Source organism: Rattus norvegicus, chromosome 14 (genome assembly GCF_036323735.1).
Source record: "Rattus norvegicus strain BN/NHsdMcwi chromosome 14, GRCr8, whole genome shotgun sequence".
Classification (NCBI taxonomy): domain Eukaryota; kingdom Metazoa; phylum Chordata; class Mammalia; order Rodentia; family Muridae; genus Rattus; species Rattus norvegicus.
In genome coordinates this window covers 35,246,590-35,269,650 of record NC_086032.1, presented here as the reverse complement: position 1 = coordinate 35,269,650, position 23,061 = coordinate 35,246,590, and the positions used below count along the sequence as shown (strand labels likewise).

At 41.2% G+C, this 23,061-nt stretch overlaps 1 protein-coding gene across 3 annotated transcripts; it reads left to right on the top strand.

The window, feature by feature from the left end:
* Positions 1-210: 210 nt before the first annotated feature.
* Positions 211-17,760, top strand: Ociad1 (OCIA domain containing 1). 3 transcript variants are annotated; one of them, NM_001013874.1, is made up of 9 exons: positions 377-532; positions 1,864-1,926; positions 2,332-2,412; positions 5,301-5,354; positions 7,607-7,654; positions 8,540-8,675; positions 10,518-10,693; positions 14,120-14,272; positions 17,280-17,760. In NM_001013874.1, the coding sequence occupies exons 2-9, from the start codon at positions 1,869-1,871 to the stop codon at positions 17,315-17,317; spliced, it is 744 nt and encodes a 247-aa protein (NP_001013896.1). In that variant the 5' UTR covers positions 377-532; positions 1,864-1,868; the 3' UTR covers positions 17,318-17,760. The 3 variants fall into 3 exon arrangements, with proteins under 3 accessions (XP_038947625.1, XP_038947628.1, NP_001013896.1); XM_039091697.2 differs by lacking the exon at positions 14,120-14,272 and having other exon boundaries at positions 211-532; XM_039091700.2 differs by lacking the exon at positions 17,280-17,760 and having other exon boundaries at positions 211-532; positions 10,518-10,737; positions 14,120-14,268.
* The last annotated feature ends 5,301 nt before the right edge of the window (positions 17,761-23,061 follow it).

Here is a 23,061-nt window from a genome sequence, read left to right as displayed (position 1 = left end):
ACCTAGCCTAGAGGCTTAAAGCATACGATAATTTATGTAGAGCTTAAAATTAGGCAAGTCCAAGGAAAGTCATGGGATAAGGAGGGGACTCGAGGATGGAGGGGGTTCCAAAATGTTTTTGAACAGTCAGTCATAGGAGTATGTCACAAGAGCATCGAACCTAAGGGTGAGCGGAGGGGCAGGCCATAACTCGCGCAGCCGCAGTGCAGCTCTGGAGCGCCGTGGCTGGGAGGAGGGGCGTGGGGCGTGAAAGGAGGCGGAACTAATTGGACGGGGCGTGGCCGACACACGAGTATTGAGAGACTGCCCAGCGGCAGTGCCCCAGAGCTGTCTAACATCATTTCCTGTCGATGGTACTGCTTCCGGGTCTCGGTCTGCTGGCGCTTGTGTCTAGGTGACATCTTGGCGAGCCCTTTGAAGCTGCCCTCTTTCCCCTCCCCGTTTCCCGCGTTGTCCTCCGTGCCTGTCTTTGGGGTCCTCTCCTGGCCTGTACCCCGGGTCTTGCTCCCCGCGTTGCCGCCTCCTTCGTGAGGTAGGTGTGATGGCGCAGCCAGTTTCAGCTTTCTGCCAGTCTCCCACACTCGCCCGCAGCCGCCATTTTCCTGCCTGGAGGTGTCCGGTCGCACTGCGGGCCTTGGCTCGGCTGCACGGCCGGTGACTCGCACCCGGGACCTGCATGGAGGGGTGGGGAAAGCCGCGGTGGCCGAGGTGGGGTGGCAGGTGCTGGGCAGGAGTGCTGGGGTCTACGGCCCCAGCTTCTCTTGAGCCTTGTCCTTTGTAATTACTAGCTTTGAGCTGTAGTGTTCAGACAGGTCGCACTGCCCTCCAGCCTCCTTGGGGACGATGAGGTTTAATTTTTTTCCAGTAGGGTTTTGCAGTTTAAGAAGCTTCCTCTGAGTGCTTTATCTACCCAGAGTTCAGTTTACCTTTTACGAAACCTTTTTCTCTAAGGGATCTAGGTATGCAGTAGGTGATGATTTTAGTCACTAAACGAATTACAGAAAGATGCTTTGCTGTCGGCAGCGTGTAATTCATGCGGCAATGTGTTTTAACGAAGAAATCCTCCTTATCTGAAATGCTGACGTCTAAGTTCAGAGGAAGATGGATGAATATCAATACATGATCTTGGATTGCTCTGGGGTTTTAAATTTTTATTTATTTAAGTTATTTGAAGATTATTTGGCCTGGTAGGGAAAGTTTGGAAGACTTTGCCGTTAGAGTAGCTACCTGCAGAGAATGTGACGTCATTATTTTTGACTGCTGAGTTATGAGAGACAATGTACTTTTGTTTTCATTGGAAACCTAGAAGTGACTTGAGGGTTTTTTCCCCAATCATTTGGACATAGTTGTGGTTTTTTGTTTTGTTTTGTTTTTTAATCAAGGTACAAAATAATGTGAAATAACCTAGCCTTGGAAGGGAAATTTTGCCTGTTGTTTTTATATACCCGCTTTTCTATTAAAGGGGCGAATGTGAATAATTAGTTCAAATAATATGTTTATGACCCTTTTTCATTCGGTTATTTTCTTATGTAGTTGAAATGTAAAGGTCAGGGCCTGAAGAAAGAATTCAGCAGTTAGGAGCACTGGCTCTTCCCGAGTACCTGGCTTCTGTTCCCAGTACCCACATGTCCTATCACAGTGTCACAACCATCTGCAACTCCAGGTCATGGGGATCCCGTGCCATTCGATCTCCTCAGGCACCAGGCATATCTGTGGCATGCAAGCAGAACACCGTGCATGTAAAATAAGATTAATTTAAGAGTGTTTAATGTTAAGTAAATATTTATTAATTTACAGATAGACCGGTTATGTATATTTATACTGATACTTTGTAATATTTGGTTATAAATGTTTCTGATACAGGAACTATGAATGGGAGGGCAGATTTTCGGGAGCCGAATGCACAAGTGTCAAGACCAATTCCTGGTGACTATCATATTAAGTATTTACAGTTGGTAACCCTTTCTGTGTAGAGAAATTTTAATTGCTTGAGTAATTGAGTAACGGTAGAAATTGGGCTGGTTTTATAGGTGTGATATCCTTATAGTCATACACAGAGCTTAAATGTTCTCTTGTTACAGTCTCCAAATTTCTTATCATCTGAACAAGGGTGGGGGTTCATTTTACATATTTTCATTTAGCACCGTGTCCAGCCTGTCTGACTAGCAGGTAGTAAGAATAAATTTTGTAGGAAATCAAAATTGATTTTTAAAAAGTGACAAGCCAGTTGTCTCATGGTTTTATTATTATTTTTTTAATGTTTTTGTTACTAGTAGACAAAGCTAACTTTTCAGGCTTTTAAGAAAATGACTTCCAATTTTTTTCTAAAAGACATAGGGGGCGGCTACATTCCAACAGAAGAAGAGTGGAGGCTCTTTGCAGAGTGCCATGAAGAGTGCTTCTGGTTCAGATGTGAGTTTTCCTGCTAAGGACTTTAAAGAATATGCATGGGTGTTTTTGTGGTATCTGTGTATGTGCACAGGCATAGAGAAAAACGGGCGGTGAGAAATGGTTTCTCTCTGTAGCCCTGGCTGTCCTGAAACTCGATCTGTAGACTAGGCTGGCCTCAACTTACAGAGACCCTCCTGCCTCTGCCTCCCGAGTGCTGGGATTAAAGGCTTGCCCCACCACCTGGCTCCGTCTTAATTTTTGAGACAGGTTTTTTCACTGAACCTGGAGTTCCACCATTTGGCTAAATTGGCCAGCCAGTGAGCCCTCAGGATCTGCCTGTCTCTGCCTCTCAGTACTGGGGTGCCCAGCCCTGACTCCTTAAATAAATATTAGGGATCAGAACTCAGATCCTGGGGTTTGCAATTCATGCACTTTACCACTGAACCATCTCTCAGCCCTGGTTCATCATTTTTCTAATTAGCATAATTCCATCCAAAACTTTCACTTACAAACTTGACTTAAGTTCACGTTTGAAGTTATAACTTATTATAGACTACATCGGGACACTTTTGGGATAGTGTGGTTATTACTAATAGAGATTCAGGAAATTGAATAGCAATTTTGTCAGTAGCAAAATAGCATGAAAATAATTTAGTAGAGTTGTTAAGTACCCTCACTTTAGAGATGAAAGGACTAAGGTTTAGAGGTATTAAATGTGTCTACTTGTGTTACACAGTCATTGTGCTTTGAAGTCAGGTGTCTGAACCAGACTTGGTTGGGTTTTAACTCTTACATTTAATGACTGTCATAACTAGTGCTGCCTTTGTTGCCTTTCATTGTAGTGAGGAGTTACTCACTACAATTTCGCTTTCTGACTACCAACCCTAAGATCAGAATTTTGTTGTTGCTGTTGTCTTGTCTATTGTAGACCTGGCTGGCCTGGAACTTGGTATGTAGACACATCAGGCCTTAGACATTATGAGGCCCTGGGTTTGGTCTCTAATACCAGGACAGTGGTAGAGGAATTACAAAAAGATCCAAAAAAAAAAGAAAAGAAAAGAAAAGAAAAGAAAAGAAAAGAAAGAAAGAAAGAAAGAAAGAAAGAAAGAAATCAAGCAAATAACCAGTCTCCCAAGGGAACCAGACCAGGCTAGCCTTGAATATGTGATCATTTCACCTGTGCCTACTAGAAGTTTATGTGTGGACCACCATGACCTTTACATATTTAAAATGGTTGGAAGAAAAAGGTCTATTTGATTGCATATGTATGCAAACTACTGGAATTAATATTTTGTGTCCATAAGTAACATTTTATTAGAAAAAGTTCATGCTTTTAATGTTTTGTCCTGAAGTGCTTTTGCCTTAAGATAGCAGTTGTGGGCCGGAGAGATGGCTCAGTGGTTAAGAGCACTGACTGCTCTTCCAGAGGTCCTGAGTTCAATTCCCAGCAACCACATGGTGGCTCACAACCATCTGTAATGGGGTCAGATGTCCCCTTCTGGTGTGTCTGAACAGACAGCAACAGTGTACTCACATATATGAAATAAACAAAAATAAATTTTTTTTAAAAAAAAGACAGCAGTTGTGTAGTTGGCGGAGAGACAAGTTATTCTCTGATGCTTTATAAAGTGTACCATTCACCTGGTGCGTGTAGTTATTCGAATTAAAAATAATTTACAATTAAAATACAAAAAGCAAAATTAATTAAAGGAGCATTGGTGGAGTTCAAGGAAGCTGGACACTTAGATCTCAGATTCTATCGTGTATGTTCCTTAGAGACCCAGAATCGGGGTTTTTATTGGGGACTGATCACATGGACGCCCTTAGCTTGTCTAGTACTGAAGGTCTAGACTCCCAGATGGAAAGTAGGTTTTCAGTATAGACTCTGGCTGTACAAATAGATGAGACGTTTTAGTTAGGAAGATTTACTCTCAGTCTGGGAACTGTCTCCTGGTCAGTCAGCAGATGTAGCTGCTCGCCATGCTAGTGAGCCAAGGGTCACCTCCCATCATTGCAGAAATAGGCAGCTTTTGTATATTTTCACATGGTTCTAGGGAATATTTAAAATACATGATATTTTCCAGCTACCACGTTAATCACATGGTCAAATATATTTTATATCTTGGTGTACATAGTGTAATATGGAGTCTTAGCATCTGATATTAGGCATATTTTGGCAGGTTGTGAGACTTAATGCTGATTCAAGTTTATGGATTTAAGTGAGTAAGGTTTTAAATAACTAACGTAATTTGTAAACGATACTACTGGGAGCTCCCTGATAAGGATGTGACAGTAAAAGGTATATGAGATAGCCCACTCGAGCCATGTAGACTGGGCTTTGGTTATCCTGTAGTTCTGAGTGGCGCTTCCTGTGCTGTTGTTTCTCAAGCAGTCCTTTCCCTGTTGCTTCAGATGGGACTTCTAGTCATTTTACTTGTTGAAGTTGATTATTTTAATGAATTGCTATTGGAACTTAAATATAGATGGCTTCTTTCTTTTCTTTTGTTTTTGAGAGTTATTTACTTTATTTATTTGGGTACTCTGTTGCTGTCTTCAGACACATCAGAAGAGGGCATCAGATCTCATTACAGATGGTTGTGAGCCACCATGTGGTTCTGGGAATTGAACTCAGGACCTCTGGAAGAGCAGTCAGTGCTCTTAACCACTGAGCCATCTTTGCAGCTCCCTAGATGGTTTCTTGAATTACATTGTTTAATATTTTGAAATGTTTTCTGAAAATACTCCTTTATTTTTGCTTTGTATGCATGGTGCAGCTATAGCAGTCTCGGTTAGTGAATCTTCATCCCAATGGTTTCTTGACACTGACACTGGCTTATCTCTTAGGATACTCAAAACAGTCTTGCCTTTTTTTTTTTTTTGCTATTGACAAGTTCTTTTTCTGCCTATAGCTGTGCCGTTGGCTGCTACAAGTATGTTGATTACTCAAGGACTAATCAGTAAAGGTGAGTGTTTGAACTCACACCCACTTAGCATTTGGGTATCTTCCTTTATCTTATTCTCCTGAGCTTTAGATGAGAAAAGTCTTACTGACCATGATTACTGATAGATTTATACAGTATCAGAATAACCTGCTCTACCGAGACCCACTCAGTGCATTATACTGATTTGATATTTTGATGTCATTGGACATGTTTGAATTGTTACAGTGCCTGCCTATGTGCAGGAAGCCCTGAGTTTGAACCCTGGCACTGTGTAAAAAAACTGAGTGTGATTGACTGTGTCTGTAATCACGGACAGCACTTGGGAAGTAGAAGCAGGAGGGTCAGAAGTTAAGGCCATCCTGGGCTACTTGAGACCCCGCCTGCCTCAAGAACAGAAAGCCCACGCAAGCAGAAGAGTGCCTTAGCATTTGTTGCTGAGGGATGGCTCAGTGGTTAAGAGCACTTGACACTCTTCCAGAGGACCCAAGTTTAGTTTCTGTACCCGCCTCAGTTTCTCACACAGGCATACACTAAAAACCAACCAACCAACCCTTGTGGCTAGTTTGCAAGGAAAACAGCAAACCCGGGCTAACTGAACAGTGTCACATCTTAGAGATTGTTAGAAATACAGTTTCTGGGTCCATACTAATCATACTGAGTCAATATTGCAGTCTGTTTCACAAATTTAAGGTGATTCATAGGCACTGGCTTAAAAACTTACAGTTCCCTGTACTGGCTTTGTCTTCTCATCTTGGGGCATAGGTAAGGATGAGTTAGCATTCAAAACATATTTAGAGGACCTGGAGAGATGGCTTAGCAGGTAAGAGTGTTCATGTTCTTGCAGAGGATTCAGTTTCTATTCCAAGTACCCGTGTAGTAGTTGGGTTAAGAACTAAGAAGAAAACATTTAATGGGGGCTGGCTTACAGTCTCAGAGCCTTAGTCCTTTATCATCATGGCGGCATGCAGGCAGATGAGGGGCTGGAGAAGGAGCTGAGGAGCTTTGCTCTCTAGGCAGCAGCAGGAGACTCCACATTAGGCCTAACTTGAGGACATAAGACCTCTAAGCCCACCTCCACAGTGACACACTTCCTCCAACAAGGTCATGCCTCCTAATAATAGTGCCACTATCTATGGGCCAAGCATTCAAACACATGAGACTATGAGGGCCATTCTTATTCAAACCAACACAGTGGTTGACAATTATTTGTAACTACAGTTCCAGAAGATCTTGCATAGGCCAAGGACTCGGTCTTTAATAAAATTTAGAAATTCAGGAACCTGGCTAGTAATACAGCTTTACCTGTCTGTGTGCATGCAGGTACGACCCTGTCTGTCCTTCCTCACACACCTCCACAGGTTATCTCCCTGTCCCAGAATTTAAGTAGGTAGTCTAGGCAGGCAAGCAATGTACACTTTACCAACTGAGCTATGTCCCTAGCCCATAATAATCTTTTTAATACTCCCCAAAGGGGCTACATTTGTTAGCTTGAGTAGTACAGTGTGCATCTCTGGGATTCGGTTAGGCTGAGTATTAATACCTCAGTGGTGCGGCAGCAGAGTTGCTCGTTAAATTTACTTGGTGAATTGCCAGACTGTCATGGCCTCTACTTACAAAAGTCTGGTATCCTTTGGAGTCTTGTTTTGGCTTTTGGTTTGTATCCTATGCACAATTTTTTGTAAGGGGAGCTGAAAATTGAACTCAAGGCCTTGCTCTGTCCCTGAGCTACATACACTATCATCTTGGTCCCTAATAATAGTTTATTATTCTTCAATGTTGCCTTGGCTTTTTTGTGTCTCCATACAGTTTTTGGAATAAGCAAATGTTTTTATTTTAAGTCAAATCTTGAGTTTATAGCTGAATTTTTGGAGAATTGCCTTCATGGTATTTAACATTTTACCTATTGAGTGTGGTGTAATTTGTCATATTCAGTATTCATTCCTTGGTCAGTTTTCTCAATTCAACGTAGAGCTGTTTTATGTGTATGACTAGAGTGCTTCCTGGTCTTGGATGATTTTAGTCCTATAATTAATCAAACTTTTTAAGACTCTTGTTGATCTTGGTAGATAACAAGTTTAGTCTCTTGACTATGTCAAGTGGTCATTCTTTATTTACCTATTTTAGTAGTCTATAGTGCTTTGACATTTAGAAAAATTTCTGTTGACACTGAATTCACAAAGAGGAGTTACTGTTGATACTTGTTGTTTTCAGTAATTGAAAATGATTTTTCCTTCTCTAACAACATTACTCAGAAATACTTAATTCTTTTTTAGGAATACTGTCAAGTCATCCAAAATATGGTTCCATTCCTAAACTTATATGTAAGTATGAACAATGCTGTGTTTTTCCTACAAATGATTAAATTTAGACAAGATATTTTGAGTAATTTATTACATGTTTATATGCTGTCAAATCAAATAAAAATTTTCATTAAATGTACTGCTTGACAGTTTTAATGTCAGCATAAAAAGCCCTGTGTTGGTTCAAGGTTTCCGCCTTTTACAATATAAACTAACTTCGTTTGACATTACTTTAAACACAGTACTTGAAAATAAATTCTTGGTCTGTTTATAGTAAAAGAAAGTTGCATTTATATTCAGCTACTCAATTATTTCTAGAATTGGCATTTCTTCTTTAATCTTATATTTTATTGTGCAAGTAACAGAAAAACTATTCTTTTGAAAATGCACGTGAAGCTCTTCATGTGTCTCTCGGTGTAACTTCTTTTGTGTATTGGAAGCGCACATGATGTGATGCTGTATTTACGTGGTTAGGCTTTGTAATCATTTTAATGAGCTCATTGTACAGAGTTTTGTTTGTAAAGGCAATCTTATGAAATTGTTGGGACTTCCATTTTATAATGAAAGAAATTGCCCAAATATCACAAGGCTAGAACCAATTTCAGTTGCTTATCCATCTCTCTGCCTTGTTTGTGTCTATAAGGAAGTCTATTAGGATTGGTTCATGTTACAGCCATTTTACTTGGAGTGACTGACTTTGGAGAAAGTGAATTATAACCATAGACTTTCTCTATGAATTTGAGGTAAAGCATGTTTATAATCATGCTTTTAGGTAATCTTGGTATTTCTAAAACCTAAGAGATACTTAGAAACGTACTTTTCAAAAAATGCTGTTCCAGGAAAAAAAAATTTGTCTGAAAAGGCCCATTCAGTGACATAATTTTTTATTTGTGTTTTACAAATAAGTTGCTTGTATCGTGGGATACTTTGCTGGAAAGCTTTCTTATGTGAAAACTTGCCAAGAAAAGTTCAAGAAGCTTGAAAATTCTCCCCTTGGAGAAGCACTGCGGTCAGGCGAGTTGCGGCGCTCTTTGCCACCTGGGTAAGTCAGCTCACACCTTCACCTACCGACTCTGCTTTTTAAGAAACAGCTCTGTCAGAACACAAGGCTTGAAACACTGCCTGTCGCCATTTTCTCTAGTGTGGAGGTGTGTTGCTCTAAAAAGTGGAACAAGATTTGGCTGCTTTTAGGACATGTACAAGAACAAAGGATTTTAAAAGATCAATTTGGCAAGCACTTTTGGTTTATTGCATTTTGGACTTCTTTCAAGTTACCAGATTTTGCCAGTCTAGCTCAATTAATAGCCACTTTTCTCTTTTATTGCTTATTAGGAAAATAAGCTTAGCAGAAAATGTCTATTTGATTTTCCTGAAGCTCATAGTACATTTGTTTGTTTTGACTTTCTTATACCAAGAACCATAGTTAATTCTCAAGTATATATTTCAAAAGTGAGCTGGTGCTGATAAAGATATTTTGGGGTTTTTGCTTATTTTGTCATTTACAAAGCCATCAGATAAAGGAAAAGCAGAACCTGAAGGTTCAAGGTTGTTTACAACTTTAAATAGAGTAAAAACTAAGTCGGCTTCATGTCCAGTGCAGAGGGATGGACGGTCCTGGGTGCTAGTTGTGAGCTACCTTAAAACATGACTGTGAAGTCTGAAGCGTCTGGGTGACCCTGAAGAGATACAATATAGAATTAAGTATTTGTAAAATTGTTTCTAAAGCAAAGTTTACACCAGTAAAATAGTGTAATAGTGCTTAGTAATACTATTTCCTACATTTCATATTTTACCCTCTTACCCAAACGTGCTACCATGTGATTTTGTTATGTTAAGTTAAAGTTAAATCTTTAAATCAAAACAACTACAAGAAGGCGCCCGGGAAAAAATAACAGTGGGGTGGTTTCTGCAGCCCACCCCGCTTGGATAGTTAAAGCAGGAGAGTTAAGTAGGACCAGCCTGGGCTCCATCTCTGTCTTGTTGCCAGAACTAAACACTGTAATGTTAGCAATTTCAGAGTCCCAAAGGTAGGTGGAGTGGTACATGCCGTTAATCCCAGCACTTTAGAGGCAGAATCAGTTGATCTATGTGAGTTCATGGCCAGCCTGGACTACAAAGTGAGTTCTAGGATAGCCAGGGCTACATAGTAAGACACCCCTCTCCCACCTGCTGCCCCCCCAAAAAGCAAGCAAGCAAACAGACAATGTGTGTTTTTTCAGAATTCTAAATTTAGTAAAGCAATGTATAGCCCATTCCTGACTTTCTTCAGATTACGGTTTGGATTTTATGTTGTGAAAATGTAGTCCATGTGTAGGTGAGCTTACTAAGCCGACTGATGAGTTACATCACGCTGGAAACAGTATACATGCCATGAGAACGATTAACACCTGTGTCTGCCTCAGCCGGGCATGGGTTCTATGGACTACATCTATGGACAGGACCTCCGCATTAATGCACAGCACAGACATGTGTATGAAACCTCATCTGAAGGAGGGTTTTCTTTGTAAGATCTTTTAGTACATACATTGGAACTTAGATATTTAGAAAATTGAATATATGGTTTTCTATTTCCCTTAATGGAATGACTGTTTACTTCTGAGGCAGTTACACTATAGCCCAATCTGATCTCCAACCCAGGATATTCCTGAGTGGGCCTCCTCAGGGCTGGAGTACCACAGGCCTCATCCTGTTTACTTAGAGACAATGTTTAAGGTGCCTAAGTGGGTCAGGACATGACTTGACGGCTTTTATAACAGAAACAAACTTTATTCAACTGCTTATAAATAACTGAAAAGTTCTGGGTATTTTAGAAATTCATAACTTATTTTTATACCTTAATAAAGGCAGTGACCCTTCATTCTTACATTATGAAATTCTTTTCCAGGCACTATACTCAAAAGCCTAAATATGACTCAAATGTGAGTGGTCAGTCCTCCTTTGGGACATCTCCAGCAGCAGACAACATAGAAAAGGAGACGCTTCCTCGTTACGAGCCAATTCCATTTAGTGCTTCTATGAATGAATCCACTCCCACTGGTATTACTGACCATATTGCCCAAGGTAGAAACTTCTCTTGAATGAATTTCAGCATTTTATGGTCCAACGTATGTATACACTTTATTTGATGCTCTTTTCTGCTGGATCTCACCTCTGCTACTGTCTGCTGTCAGCCTAACTTCATCCATCAGCCTGACCAGCATGTTTGTTCTTTCCATTGGTTCCTTCATTCATCCAACACTCCTGCTAGGTATGGAAGGACAAAAATAGGCAAGGCCTGCTTCTTGTCCATGAGAAACTCAGTTTGTCATAGGCTACAGAAGTAGATGGGAAAGTTACAGATTGTCCCAGTGACTAAAAATGTTCACAAACATAGAGGTCCAGCGAAGAAGTGAAGACTCAGCCTGTGGGCAGCAGAGGCTTCGGGAAGGTGTAGGTTATATATTTGATAGGTCAGTCTTAAAGACTTCCTGTTTCCTGTCTAAAATTGTAAAAGTTATATCTGCTTTACAGAATTGTTGTCAGGTGAGAAAATCCACTTCAAAATCCATTGCAAAGTTTATGTAAACACTAAGTTCAGAGCACAAACGTGAGATAAAAATTTTAGATTAAGGTCAGGATTTAATTGTTTAAAATTTCCTCTGCTCTTTTAAGTAGTCATCAAATAATTTATATTTGCATCTTGAATGGAGATGGAAATTCTTCTCAGAGAACTGTTGGGCTTTGATGAGGTAATTGGGCACAGTGCTAGTAGACAGTTAGAAATATTAGATTCCCTCCTTTCATTCTATTCTACAGTGAAAAGTAGGGAGTTCTTTATCTTAAAAACCCAAAACAACTAGAAGTTAGGACTGGGACACATTATAGGGCCTTTATTTACTTTACTTAAAATGATTTTTTCCTATATTTTGTTGTAAAACTTGGTATGTTTACTTATTCTTTCCTGTCCTGACCTTCTGCGTGGGGATATAATATATGATAATATTTTTCTAAAGTTTATGACATCTTAACTCAGCTTGAAAAAGAAATTGTAGAACTTTGTAGAGTACACATAGAAAATAATTTTGAAGGCTACTTTAGCAACAGTTAGGGTTTTGGCTTTGTTTTGGCTTTTCTAATCTAGATTGAACCTGCATACAGGTTAGAGGCAGGCGAGGGTGCAGTGGGAAAAGAGAACCTGATGGTGGGTTGAGGGGTGTTTCAGACGGTGCCAACCTGGGTGTCCGAACATAAAGTGTATGGCTGTCTAAGCCAATTAGAACTAAATGAGGTGTAAAGGTGTCTTCTCTGGTGCCCTGGTGGCTGGGTTTCCGATGCTCATTAGCACAGCTGAGCATGCTTTTGACTCTTGGTTTGGATGCGGCAATGCCGAGTCCTGTCACTGAAGATTTCCTTGACAGTGTTTGGATGCTGGGGGCTGCTGCAGAAAAGATGGAAGGCTTAGCTCAGGAGAACGCTGATGAATACCTTCATGCCAAGAGAACCTCCTTGTTCTTCTGTTTTGGGTCAAAGATAGCAAGTACATTCCAGGAACAGGCAGAGTTGAGCCACCATCTTTCTATGAGGGCAATCCTAGTCTTTCACCTGTGTTTCATCCCCCAGTCCAGTGCAGACCCATTCTTCCTGTATTTTAGGCATGCACCAGTTCTTTTGTTTCAGTGATGTGCAGCCTTCCTACCATTTTCATCAGCAAAATCTTGTGTTGTAAGTTTTTCCATGTAAAAGCAGGTTTTAACCCACCAACAAGAAAGATACATATTTATGTGACTGATGCCCTCTGCGACAGCTATCCATCTGTCCAGTTGTGGGATTTGTGTGTATGTGCTGTCATCCTCCCCTCCAGATCAAACTTAGCACTCACCACTGCTGCCCATGTGGATCCCTGCAGCCCCCTTGTCTGCCCAGATGCTGCTGTCCCTTCCAGAACACCTACTGTGGCTGGAGACTTGTTTACCCACTTGTTAGATCTTTTTCAAGGATCTAAAGACTTAGTGATATTTTCAAGTAGAAGGCATTCTGCCATACCTATTAGCAAAATTGCCATAGGTAGTTGGTTAGTTTAGGTACTGCTGTTACACACTTTCTTATTCCTTCCAGGTCTTAATAACTTGCACAAAGCTGTAAAGTCTGTTCCCAGTACACTGCCGGAGTACTTTCAGTCAGCTGTACACATGGAGAAAATGTAACTCTCTGCCCAGCTTATGTGTGGTTTATGCTTTCTTTTCATCACAGAACATCAGAATCATGTGTTTTTCTTTTTTTGCATAAGAAAAAGTTAGACCTGGAAGGAATTCTAGAGATTATGTATTCTAATTACTTCACAGTTGGAGAAAACAGGATTCAGAGAAGCTTAGTGATTTGCCCAAGGACTTTGTGCCAATGGCTCATAAAGTGAGGGTGCAGACCCAGCGGTCCTGAAAGTTTCATGATTACCTTATGACTTTAAAGATAGCTGTTGGGCAGGAAATGAGTTCACTGACTGCTTACCACTAACGCAATTCAAATGTTTAAAATGGGTGTAAGGTCATTCCTAAATTAATGTAACATTATTTTTCTTCTTATCTAGCAATTTGAAATCTGGTTTTATATTGATAAAGTATACTTTACCAAAATAAAAGATTAGAGTTGAAAATGCTACTTAATTCTTGAAAGATACTGATTATTCTCTGGAGTTTTAAATTAATACCATTTGTAAAAATTGATTCAAAATTTAGTTCGTATATTACTAAAATAACATGACCAGTTTGTGAACCTTGCTGGAAAGTACTTTTTGTGTGGTGTATGAACTTGAGTAGGACAGTCGATGATGTTCTCATCAGTTATGCTTTTGAAATGTTTGTATGGCCCTTTTGCTGTTTATATACTTAAACTGTGTTGCAGAGTGGGCCTCTCAGTAATTGCAGGGAGTCCACTTTGTTGTTTCTGATGCTGCTCCACATTAACTTTCTTTGGTAGGGACAAGAACAAGTGACTAGAGTTGGCCTTTCTTTCACCTCAGTATTGTGAGCCAGACTGGTGGAACCATGCCTGTTCTGTTTAAAGTTGCTTCATACCATGAAGTAGTTATTTTAAGTATTTTTGTTCAAATATCATAAACATCTGTAAAAAAAACTTTTTAAGTTGTATGTACCCATAGAATTATTAATATGACTTACTGTCAATTTTTGTTCAGTTGCTACCTTTATACATGGTATAATGACTGCAGCATTTAGTAGGTTAAAGCCATACTTTAGATCTTATAATTGCTATTCTTTTTCTGGCCGTGGCTAAGTTTATAAAAATTTTGATATCAATCTTAAATTTTAGAAGGGAGGAGGGATCTTACTTCTGCAGTTCTCTTGGAAGAAGCCTCTAGTACCTTTGGAATGGCAGTGGTCGTTTGATCTTATATATCTTTCTGTTTCAGTTTTAGGTAAAAGACATTTCAAGATTAGTCGCTTTAGATTCATCCACTTCTTAGCACCACTTATTAACTGTTTGTTGTTTTAGGACCTGATCCCAACCTTGAAGACAGTCCCAAAAGGAAAAGTGTTACATATGAGGAGTTAAGGAATAAGAACAGAGAGTCATATGGAGTAACCCTGTCACACAAGACTGACCCCTCAGTCAGGCCTATGCAGGAAAGAGGGCCCCAAAAAGAAGGTACGGCAGCCCAGTCTACTCTGACACTTCAGGTCGGAGGCTGGAGTTGTAGTTTTCGACGTTATTATGTTAATATGCCTAACTCTTCAAGATTATTACCAAAATAATTTACCTTTAAAAGAATAGTCTCTTAAGAGTGGGCGAGATGCCTCAGTAGGCTTAGTCCCTGGGGATCTGACAGATGAGGGGGAGAAAGAACCAACTTCAGAAAGTTGAACTCTGACATGATGTAACACACACATTTGACATAAGTAATAACAAACAATTTTCTCGGGGTTGGGGATTTAGCTCAGTGGTAGAGCGCTTGCCTAGGAAGCGCAAGGCCCTGGGTTTGGTCCCCAGCTCCGAAAAAAAGAACCAAAAAAAAAAAAAAACAAAAAAAAAACAAAAAAAAGCAATTTTCTCCATGTAGCCATGACTGTCCTAGAACTCACTCTGTAGAGCAGCCTGACCTCAAACTCAGGGATCTGCCTGTCTCTGCCTCTTGAGTGCTGGGATGAAATGCCTATGCCACCTCTGCCAACTAATAATTTTTAAAGTTACTTATCTCATAGTTACCATCTCTCCCACTTTAACGTATTTCAAAGGATGTTTTCTGCAAGAAAACAGAACCTAGACAGTAAGACACAAAACAGGGAAGCAGCTCTCTAGTACAGTGCTTTCCCTTACAGAGCATCACCTTGGGAACTGAGACCTTTTCCCTCGTGATCGTGTGTCTACTGCCTAATCAGGTTTAGAGACCCGAGGCTGATAACTGACCACTAATGATGCTTGGGGCAAAACTGTGGAGTCATACTTGAGTAATGAGATGCTTTCCTTGTATGTTTGTGTAACTAAAAGAGTTATGCACCTTAGAGGCAAGCTTTTACGGCATTTTCAGGGGAGGAGTTTTACTGTTTCTCTATAATTAATAAACTTTATGTTATAATTTAATTTTTTTTGGACAGCAATATGTTAAAAAAGTAAAACTTTGGCACTTTTTTTAGCTAAAGAAAGACTTTTTTTTTTTTTTTTTTTTTTGGTTCTTTTTTTCGGAGCTGGGGACCGAACCCAGGGCCTTGCGCTTCCTAGGTAAGCGCTCTACCACTGAGCTAAATCCCCAGCCCCAAGAAAGACTTTTTAACCAAGTTTTATATCCATTTTTGTTTAGAATTTTAAGACTTCTAAAGAATGTCAGGAACTGGGCTGTGTTTTTCCAAGTGCTTATTTAAAAGTTGATAAAGTGGTTTGAAGTGTACAGGGCCCTGATTTCTATATATAGCACAAGAAGGTAATAAGTATGTAGTGGGTAAATAAACTATCACAGGCAGGAACAAGTCTTAATGCCTCCTTAAAGACCATGCACAGTAAACATGCAAAAACGCATAGCAGTCCTCAGTGCTCTAGATCCAGTGCAGTTTCTAGCTGCTGATAGTTTCACTTTACAAGTGCTTTACAGCCTCGAGGCGTCATAATTTTATTGTAAATTCTGTACCTTTGGAATAGATATGTGGCCTGGAGCACATATCACTGTATGAGTGCACCTATTGTACTGGCTGGCAGGCTGGCTCAGTGTAGGCCCGACTTACACTGCAGGGCACAGATCTGCCTGCCCTCGTGCTTCTTTTCTCTCAGCCTACGTGTGCACTCGTTGTCGGGGAGGAGCTATTGTGCTGTTTTATTCTTTTTACTCATGTTCTAGTTTAACAGGCTGGGGAGGGCTCTGGTGTACTTTTGGCATCCGCTCCGTCTGGCATGTGGACTTTCAGTGGGCATTCTTAAATGCAGTTCCATAGCATAGTAATAAGACACAGGAAAACAGCTTTCTCCTTCTAGAAGAAAACAATTTTCTCTGTGCTTTATAATACAAATTAAAGAAAAGACCTGTTAGGAAATTGTGATTTTTATTTTTCTAAAATTTTCTTAAATCTAGGTAGAAATTTGGACATTGGTCCAGTATAGACTGAAAGTTTTAATGCTTTGAGCTTTAATCTGGGTTGTGGTGGTTCATGCTGTTAGTCCCAGCACTGGGAGGCAGAGGCAGAGGCAGAGGCAGAGGCAGGTAGAGCTCTTGAGTTTGGAACCGGCCTGGTTTATAGGGTGAGTTCCAGGGCTGTTGCAGAGAAGCAGCTCTGTTGTCTCAAAAAAAACAAAACAAAACAAACATTGAGCTTCAGTTGGATTGTTTATATTAGTTTTTATCTCACTGGAAATGAAAATAGCACATATTAACAGCAATATTACCACAGATCACAGTGTGCTAGAAAAATGCCATATGGTTATAAAGATCAGGGCAAACTGTTAGAACACTGGGGTGATGGACTGACTTCCTAGACTGAGGAGAGCCTACAGCGGGCCGCTGCATCCCTACATCGTTAGAATTACCTGAGCCTTTGCCGTAGGCGTTAATGTACAGAGGGAAGCTCTGGAGAAGGGAAGCTAAGGAGTCAGGAGACAGGGCTGAGTGTAGCTCACTCGGGGCGCTTTCCCAGCTGCCTGGGGCCTGGCCTCCATCAGCACTGCCAACAGAAGACAGGAGTGAGTCTGAAAATGCCAGAAGTATAAGTGCCAGGATACGGGAAATGGTTTCTCCTTGTCATTTGACAGCTGATAGGCAGCGGGACTGATTACTCTACCGCTCTACTGTTCATGAATAGCAGATGTCTAGTTCATTGGTTGGTTTTAAGTAACTTCTTGGTAACTAACTGTGTTTTGGTATATACCACATGCTCATTTGTATAAATTTGGAAATGCAAACACTCAGGCCTTGGACTTAAACCAGGTCTTCAAATCTCAGTTCTTGTTAAGTCTTACACCTTGGGCAAGTTACTAGTCAGCTTTCTCACCATTGAATGGGGGTCGTCCTATTATGTAGTTTGATAATAGGGCATTTGTAGTCAGCCCCTTTATAGTTGGCTCTCAGACGCTCTTCACCCAGTGCGATTCACCCAGCTTCTTTCTCATCATCATAACAGAGTTAAAGTGATGTCTGACTTTGCAATCATCAGTTATCTGTGCTTTTTCCTAGTCAAAGTAAACAAATATGGAGATACTTGGGACGAGTGAAAGACTCCGCCATTGGACCTACTGAAGGCCTTCCATATCCAGCTTCATCAGGTGGTCGTGTGTCCTACATGCTTGGACTCAGCAGCAGATTTCATAAATACATTTAAAACGAAATCCTGGTTTGTGTGATTTAACAATGCTTTACGGACTCAGATTTTAATGTTTACTATGGTGTAGATGTACCAACCTGGTCGCCGAGAATGGTGATACTCTGCCATAGTTGCGTGCACTCGGTGAAATTGTTTCTGCTACAGGAGACAGACTCATGAAACTCGACTGTGACTCTTGATCAGCCCATGTGACGATAGCTGCATGCTGAAGGGGGGGTGGGGGGAGCGAGCACATGCCCAGGGTTCCGCTTCGCATCAGTTATTAAAAGGCCTTTCTCCAGCATTTACTCGAGCATCTTAGTGTCTGTGGTGAATAAAGTGTACACACAGTGACTGTCGTCCACACGTGTATGCATTTGTTTGCAATTGCTAATTCGCTTTCCTGTAAGGGTCTTAAGTGAGTGGTATTTTCAGCAAAAGAAGATAGAAATTGGTGATGCAAATAGACTCCAGTACACAGTAATAGCTAACCATCTTTAAGAAGCATGTGGTTTTAGTGTTAGCATTATGTCACTAGAACAAAGTCTCTGAGACAATGAAGGAAAAGTCTTGTTTTGACTGGTTCGGGCCTAGAAGACAGGGCGGGTTGAAGTCACTTAAATAACCAGCAAGGGAACCTGAAGGTATTGTTCTACAGTCTTCTTCCAGGGCCTGCTGTCAGTGCTCTGAATTTTCCACAAGGCCCCACCTCTCCAAGGTCCCACTACAACCCACTAGTGCCACTTAGGAGACATTTGAGACCCTAGCTAGTATAGATAGTTTCCAAATTACACTATAATTTTATTATTGACCTAAAATTTATTTCTGGTTTGGGTGAATTGAAAATGTGGTCTTAGACCAGAAACGTTTTATCTGTTCTATAAAATAGCCTCCAGATTGGTGGCTTAGAAGGTCATGGCTGAGTTCAGCGGTATGGTTAATTCCAGTATTTGTGAGGCTGAGGCAGATGGGTTGGGGTTTGAGGCCAGGTTGGGACTATATCGTAATGATTATTTCTAGATTAGCCTGTGGTACATATACATAGTAGGACTCTGTCTCAAAAACAAAACAAATAAACCACCTCTCTCCTAGGAGTCTCATTACACAGCTCATAAAAAGTACAGGAGCTCATATAGTGGTCTGGGTAGATTACTCTGGATAAAACTCCTCTTGGAGCCCTGTGAACTCAAGTTACCTGCTTTATAAACCCTCAGTATGCTAATCTATTAGGCATAATGTCACTATTTAGCTCTTGTTGAAGAACCGAAAGCCAAAACCCGTCTCTTGTCCTTAGCAATTCTGAGGCCCAGCCAATTTGATATAGTTTCTTACAAACAGTACTTAATTATCTTCCCTCTGGTTACTATTGCAGGCTCTTGACCCTCCACCCTGAATCCTTCTTTTCCATAAAGGTTTCTTGAGTTCGCTTCTACGGGGTTTTCTCAGTCTATTCCCGTTCACAGGGAGTTGAGCTAAAGGCCTCATGCCATCCTGCTGGAACCAACTCTAAAACCTTGGACTTGTCATGGATCAGTGGATGAGTCATTTTGTTACACAAATCTCCCATGTCTGCTGGACTCCACATGAGACTAAGGTTTTATGACACCTTGGACTAGCACCAAGGCATGTCCAAGAAACCATAGAGAGAGCCATTTGTATGTTTGAAATGTGTCTTAGGGTTTCTATTCCTACACAAAACATGACCAAGCATCAAGTTGGGGAGGAAAGGGTTTATTCAGCTTACACTTCCACATTGCTGTTCATCACCACAGGAAGTCAGGACTAGAACTCACGCAGGTCAGGAAGCAGGAGCTGATGCAGAGGCCATGGAGGGATGTTGCTTCCCCTGGCTTGCTCAGCTTGCTTTCCTATAGAAACCAGGACTACCAGCCTGGGGTGGCACTACCCACACTGGGCCCTGCCCCCTTGGTCACTAATTAAGAAAATGGCTTATAGCTGGGTCTCATAGAGGCATTTCCTCAAGGGAGGCTCCTTTCTGTGATAACTACAGCTTGTGTCAAGTTGGCACAAAACCCAGCCAGTACATAATGTCTTTTTTAAAAAGTGTTTTTAAGATTTATATGTGTGAGTGTTTTGCTTGCATGTATGTGTACCACATGTATGCCTGGTGCCATGGAGATTAGAAGAAAGCATCCCATGAGACTGGAATAATGGCTGGTTGTGAACCCCCTCTGGATACCAGGAACAGAATCTTCTGAAAGAACAAATGTGCTCTTAGCTGCTGAGCCATTTCAGCATGTCTCTGTCCCCTGTTTGAAATGTCCTAAGCACTGTCATTTTTCTGAGACCGCGAACGGTTTTTTCTTTTCTTTTTTTCAGAGCTGGAGACCAAACCCAGGGCCTTGCACTTGCTAGGCAAGGGCTCTACCACTGAGCTAAATCCCCAAACCCCTGCGAACAGTTTTCTTTCTGGTGTGAAGGAGTAAACCAGAGTCTTGCATATTCTAGACAAATGCGTTATCACTAAATTATATTTCCAGCCTTTCTGAGTTAAAAATCATTAAGGTTTCATCTTTACCTGATCACCGTTTCTGAGCACAAGAACACTGAGCCAGTAGAAAGCACTGGTCTGAGGTTTTTATTTCCCCCAGTTTTCACTTTGAGATGCAGTAATTTGGTTATGACTCCTTGTGGCATCAGAAAGAGCAACAAAAAGGCCAGGTAGCTCCTGGTTTAATGCTGTCCTGGGAGCTTACCAAGACTGGCAAGTTTGTCAGACACAAGTGTTGTTGAGCCTCAATGCTTTAAGGGTCTCTTGTTTCCAGCCTCTAAGAACTCTTCTTTAATCCTTCGTGGATCATCCCAGACACCCTCCCTGTTGCTTGTCCTGACAGCATCTAGTGGCTTGACCCCAAAATAAACCCTCTTGCAGCTACCAACTTTGAAGTTAGGGTTTAATATAAAAGCAAAGCTATTGTGAGTGGTGCAGAATAAGATTGGCAGGGCTGGAGAGATGGCTCAGTGGTTAAGAGCACCGCCTGCTCATCCAAAGGTCCTGAGTTCAATTCCCAGCAACCACATGGTGGCTCACAACCATCTGTAATGAGATCTGATACCCTCTTCTGGTGTGTCTGAAGACAGCTACAGTGTACTTATATATAGTAAATGAATACATCTTTAAAAAAAAAAAGAATAAGATTGGCAGTAGGAACTAGACTGCACAACTGGGCAGCTGCTGTAACAGTCCGCAGGCTGCCTCTGACCACGATGGAAGGAAAAGGCTAAATGACAAAAGGCAGCAGTGCAGGGGGAGGGAAAGAAATGGTCAGAATCAAACAGGCTGTGAAGGTAAGCACTGCCCTACTGACATGTATAACCAACGGTTACATTATATTATACCCTTCCTTTGTGTCTTCTACTTCTTCCTTGAAGGTAGGAGTATGTGTTATCAGGGTTTGGTTTTTTTAAAGATTTATTTATTTAATGTATGGAAGCTCTATCTGCATATGCACCTGCATGCCAGAGAAGGGTCAGATCCATTCATTAATAGTTGATTGTGAGCCACCATGTGGTTGCTGGGAATTGAACCCAGGCCCACTGAAAGAGCTGCCAGCTCTCTTAACTGAGAACCATCTTCTCCAGCCCCTGTTACCAGTTATTCTTGATCATGCTTTGTTTTTACGAAGCGGGTCTCACATAGCTGAGATTGGCTAGAAAACTCAGTTGAGAATGACTTTGAACTCCTGATCCTCCCCACCCGAGATGCTAGGCTTGCTGTTCATACTGAACTTGATAGTCCTCACTGATTCCCACCTGCCAGGCTCACTGTTTTTGTCATGTGTTCCTAAATCCTTTTCCTTTCCCACCCATGTTTAGAAGTGGAATAATACCTCTTTATAAACTATGTCACTATTTGAGGTTTTTATTTACAAAGGACTTCAGACAGAGCTTACACCCAAAAGGTTATTTGTTCAAAAGGACTGAAGAAGTACCTTAGTCCCTATAAAACACTCTGCCAATAAAAATTAAGCATTTACAAGGAATACCACACACTCGGATGTGAAAGTGGACACAATGGGGTTGGAGAGATGGGTCAACTGATGAAGCACATGCTACTCTTCCAGAGGATTGGGGTTCAGCTCCAGGCACCCACAAGGTGGCTCATAGCCATCTGTAACTCCAGTTCCAGGGCATCTGACACCCAAATCCAAACATCCTGTCCTGAAAGAGTTTCTGGCCAGGTGTAGTGAAGGACAAAGTGGAGCCCTGCACAGGGCTCTTCTGCAGAACTGAGTTGCTGGACCGTGGCCTGGACTGAAGCAAGGGGCAGCAGGCATTCTCCCTAAGGAAGGTCACATGGAGGTCCGGGAGACTCACCGACCAGCTGAGTGTACAAGTGACCTCCTCCACATGGAGTGGGGTAGTAGTTCTCACTGGTCTCAAGCCTGAGAAGAGGCCACTGGTGAGTGTGACCACCAGGAAATTGGAGTATTGTTGGTTGATCTCACCGTTCCTCTCCCACACCCTAGGCAGTGCCATTGCGGAGTACACAGGTTTCGTGTTTTAAGTGTCTGACTGACTTAGTACAATCCAGTGTACTACCCAGCTGATCTCCAGAAGGTCTTGAAACAGTTCAAAAACTTTTTGCATAAAAACTTGGGAAATGGAAGGTTTGGGCTAGGATGTAGCTCAGGAACGTGCTTTCCTGGAATACACAGTCCCCAGCACCACAACAGGGTATGGTGGCACACACCTGTAATCCCAACCACACTCAGGAGAGGAAGCAAGAGGATCAGAATTGAGGTCACCCTCAACAGACAGCAACTCAGTCCAGCCTCAAACCTGCCTGGGGTGGGGGGCGTGTAAAGCCCAGAGGAAGGGGAAAAATTAAAGACTGAAGTATTTATATGGAGGGAGAGAAGCAAAGACACTCCGGTGTTTAAAATCCTCCTTGCCTCTCTCTCCTCTCTTGTATAATCTTGCTTATCCTGGACTTTGCAACCTCTGGATCAGTCTTTGAAATCGCTGCTGACTCTAAATATACAAAATTACATTTTCTGGTTGAAACTTGGAGAAGTTTTTGCTGATTGGTAGTTTGCACTGAGTGAGCATTAAAGGAAAGACATTTGCACTCCATAGTCTGTTACTTTCGTAATGCTGATAGAAAATGGATAGCATCTGCGGGACAGCATGCAAACAGTATCCTTGTTTAAATGCGAGTGTCAAAACTGTAAGAAGCACTATATATACACATTATGTTATGTCATGAATATGTCATGTCTGTAAAATGAAAGATGTATATAAAACCCTGTTGGAAGTCATGTTTGGACGAAGGAAACAAGGATAAGACAATTATCCTACTATTTTTTATTAAATAATATTCTATGTAGGATACACTTCAATTTTAGGTTTGAACTCCAGGATCATATAAATTAGGGAAAATTTGAGAGACAAATGTTTGTCTTAGTTAATGGAGTGGAATATTTGACCAGTGCCCAATTTTTTCTTTTTCTTTCACTTTTCTTTTCCTTCTTCCCTTCCTTCCTTTCTTTTTCTTTCTCTTTTCTTTTGAGACAAGTTCTCTATTAACATAGCTCTGTTAACCATGCTGACCTCAAACTCACAAGATCGATCACCCTGACTCTGCCTCCTAAGTGCTGGGGTTAAAGGTGTACAACGACATGCCCTGCTTCA

Coding starts and splice junctions, on each gene's coding strand:
- Ociad1 (NM_001013874.1), top strand. CDS start 1,869: ATGAATGGGAGGGCAGATTTTCGGGAGCCGAATGCACAAGTGTCAAGA. Junction 5,355..7,606: donor TCAAGGACTAATCAGTAAAG/GTGAGTGTTTGA, acceptor ATTCTTTTTTAG/GAATACTGTCAAGTCATCCA. Junction 14,273..17,279: donor AAGAGGGCCCCAAAAAGAAG/GTACGGCAGCCC, acceptor GCTTTTTCCTAG/TCAAAGTAAACAAATATGGA.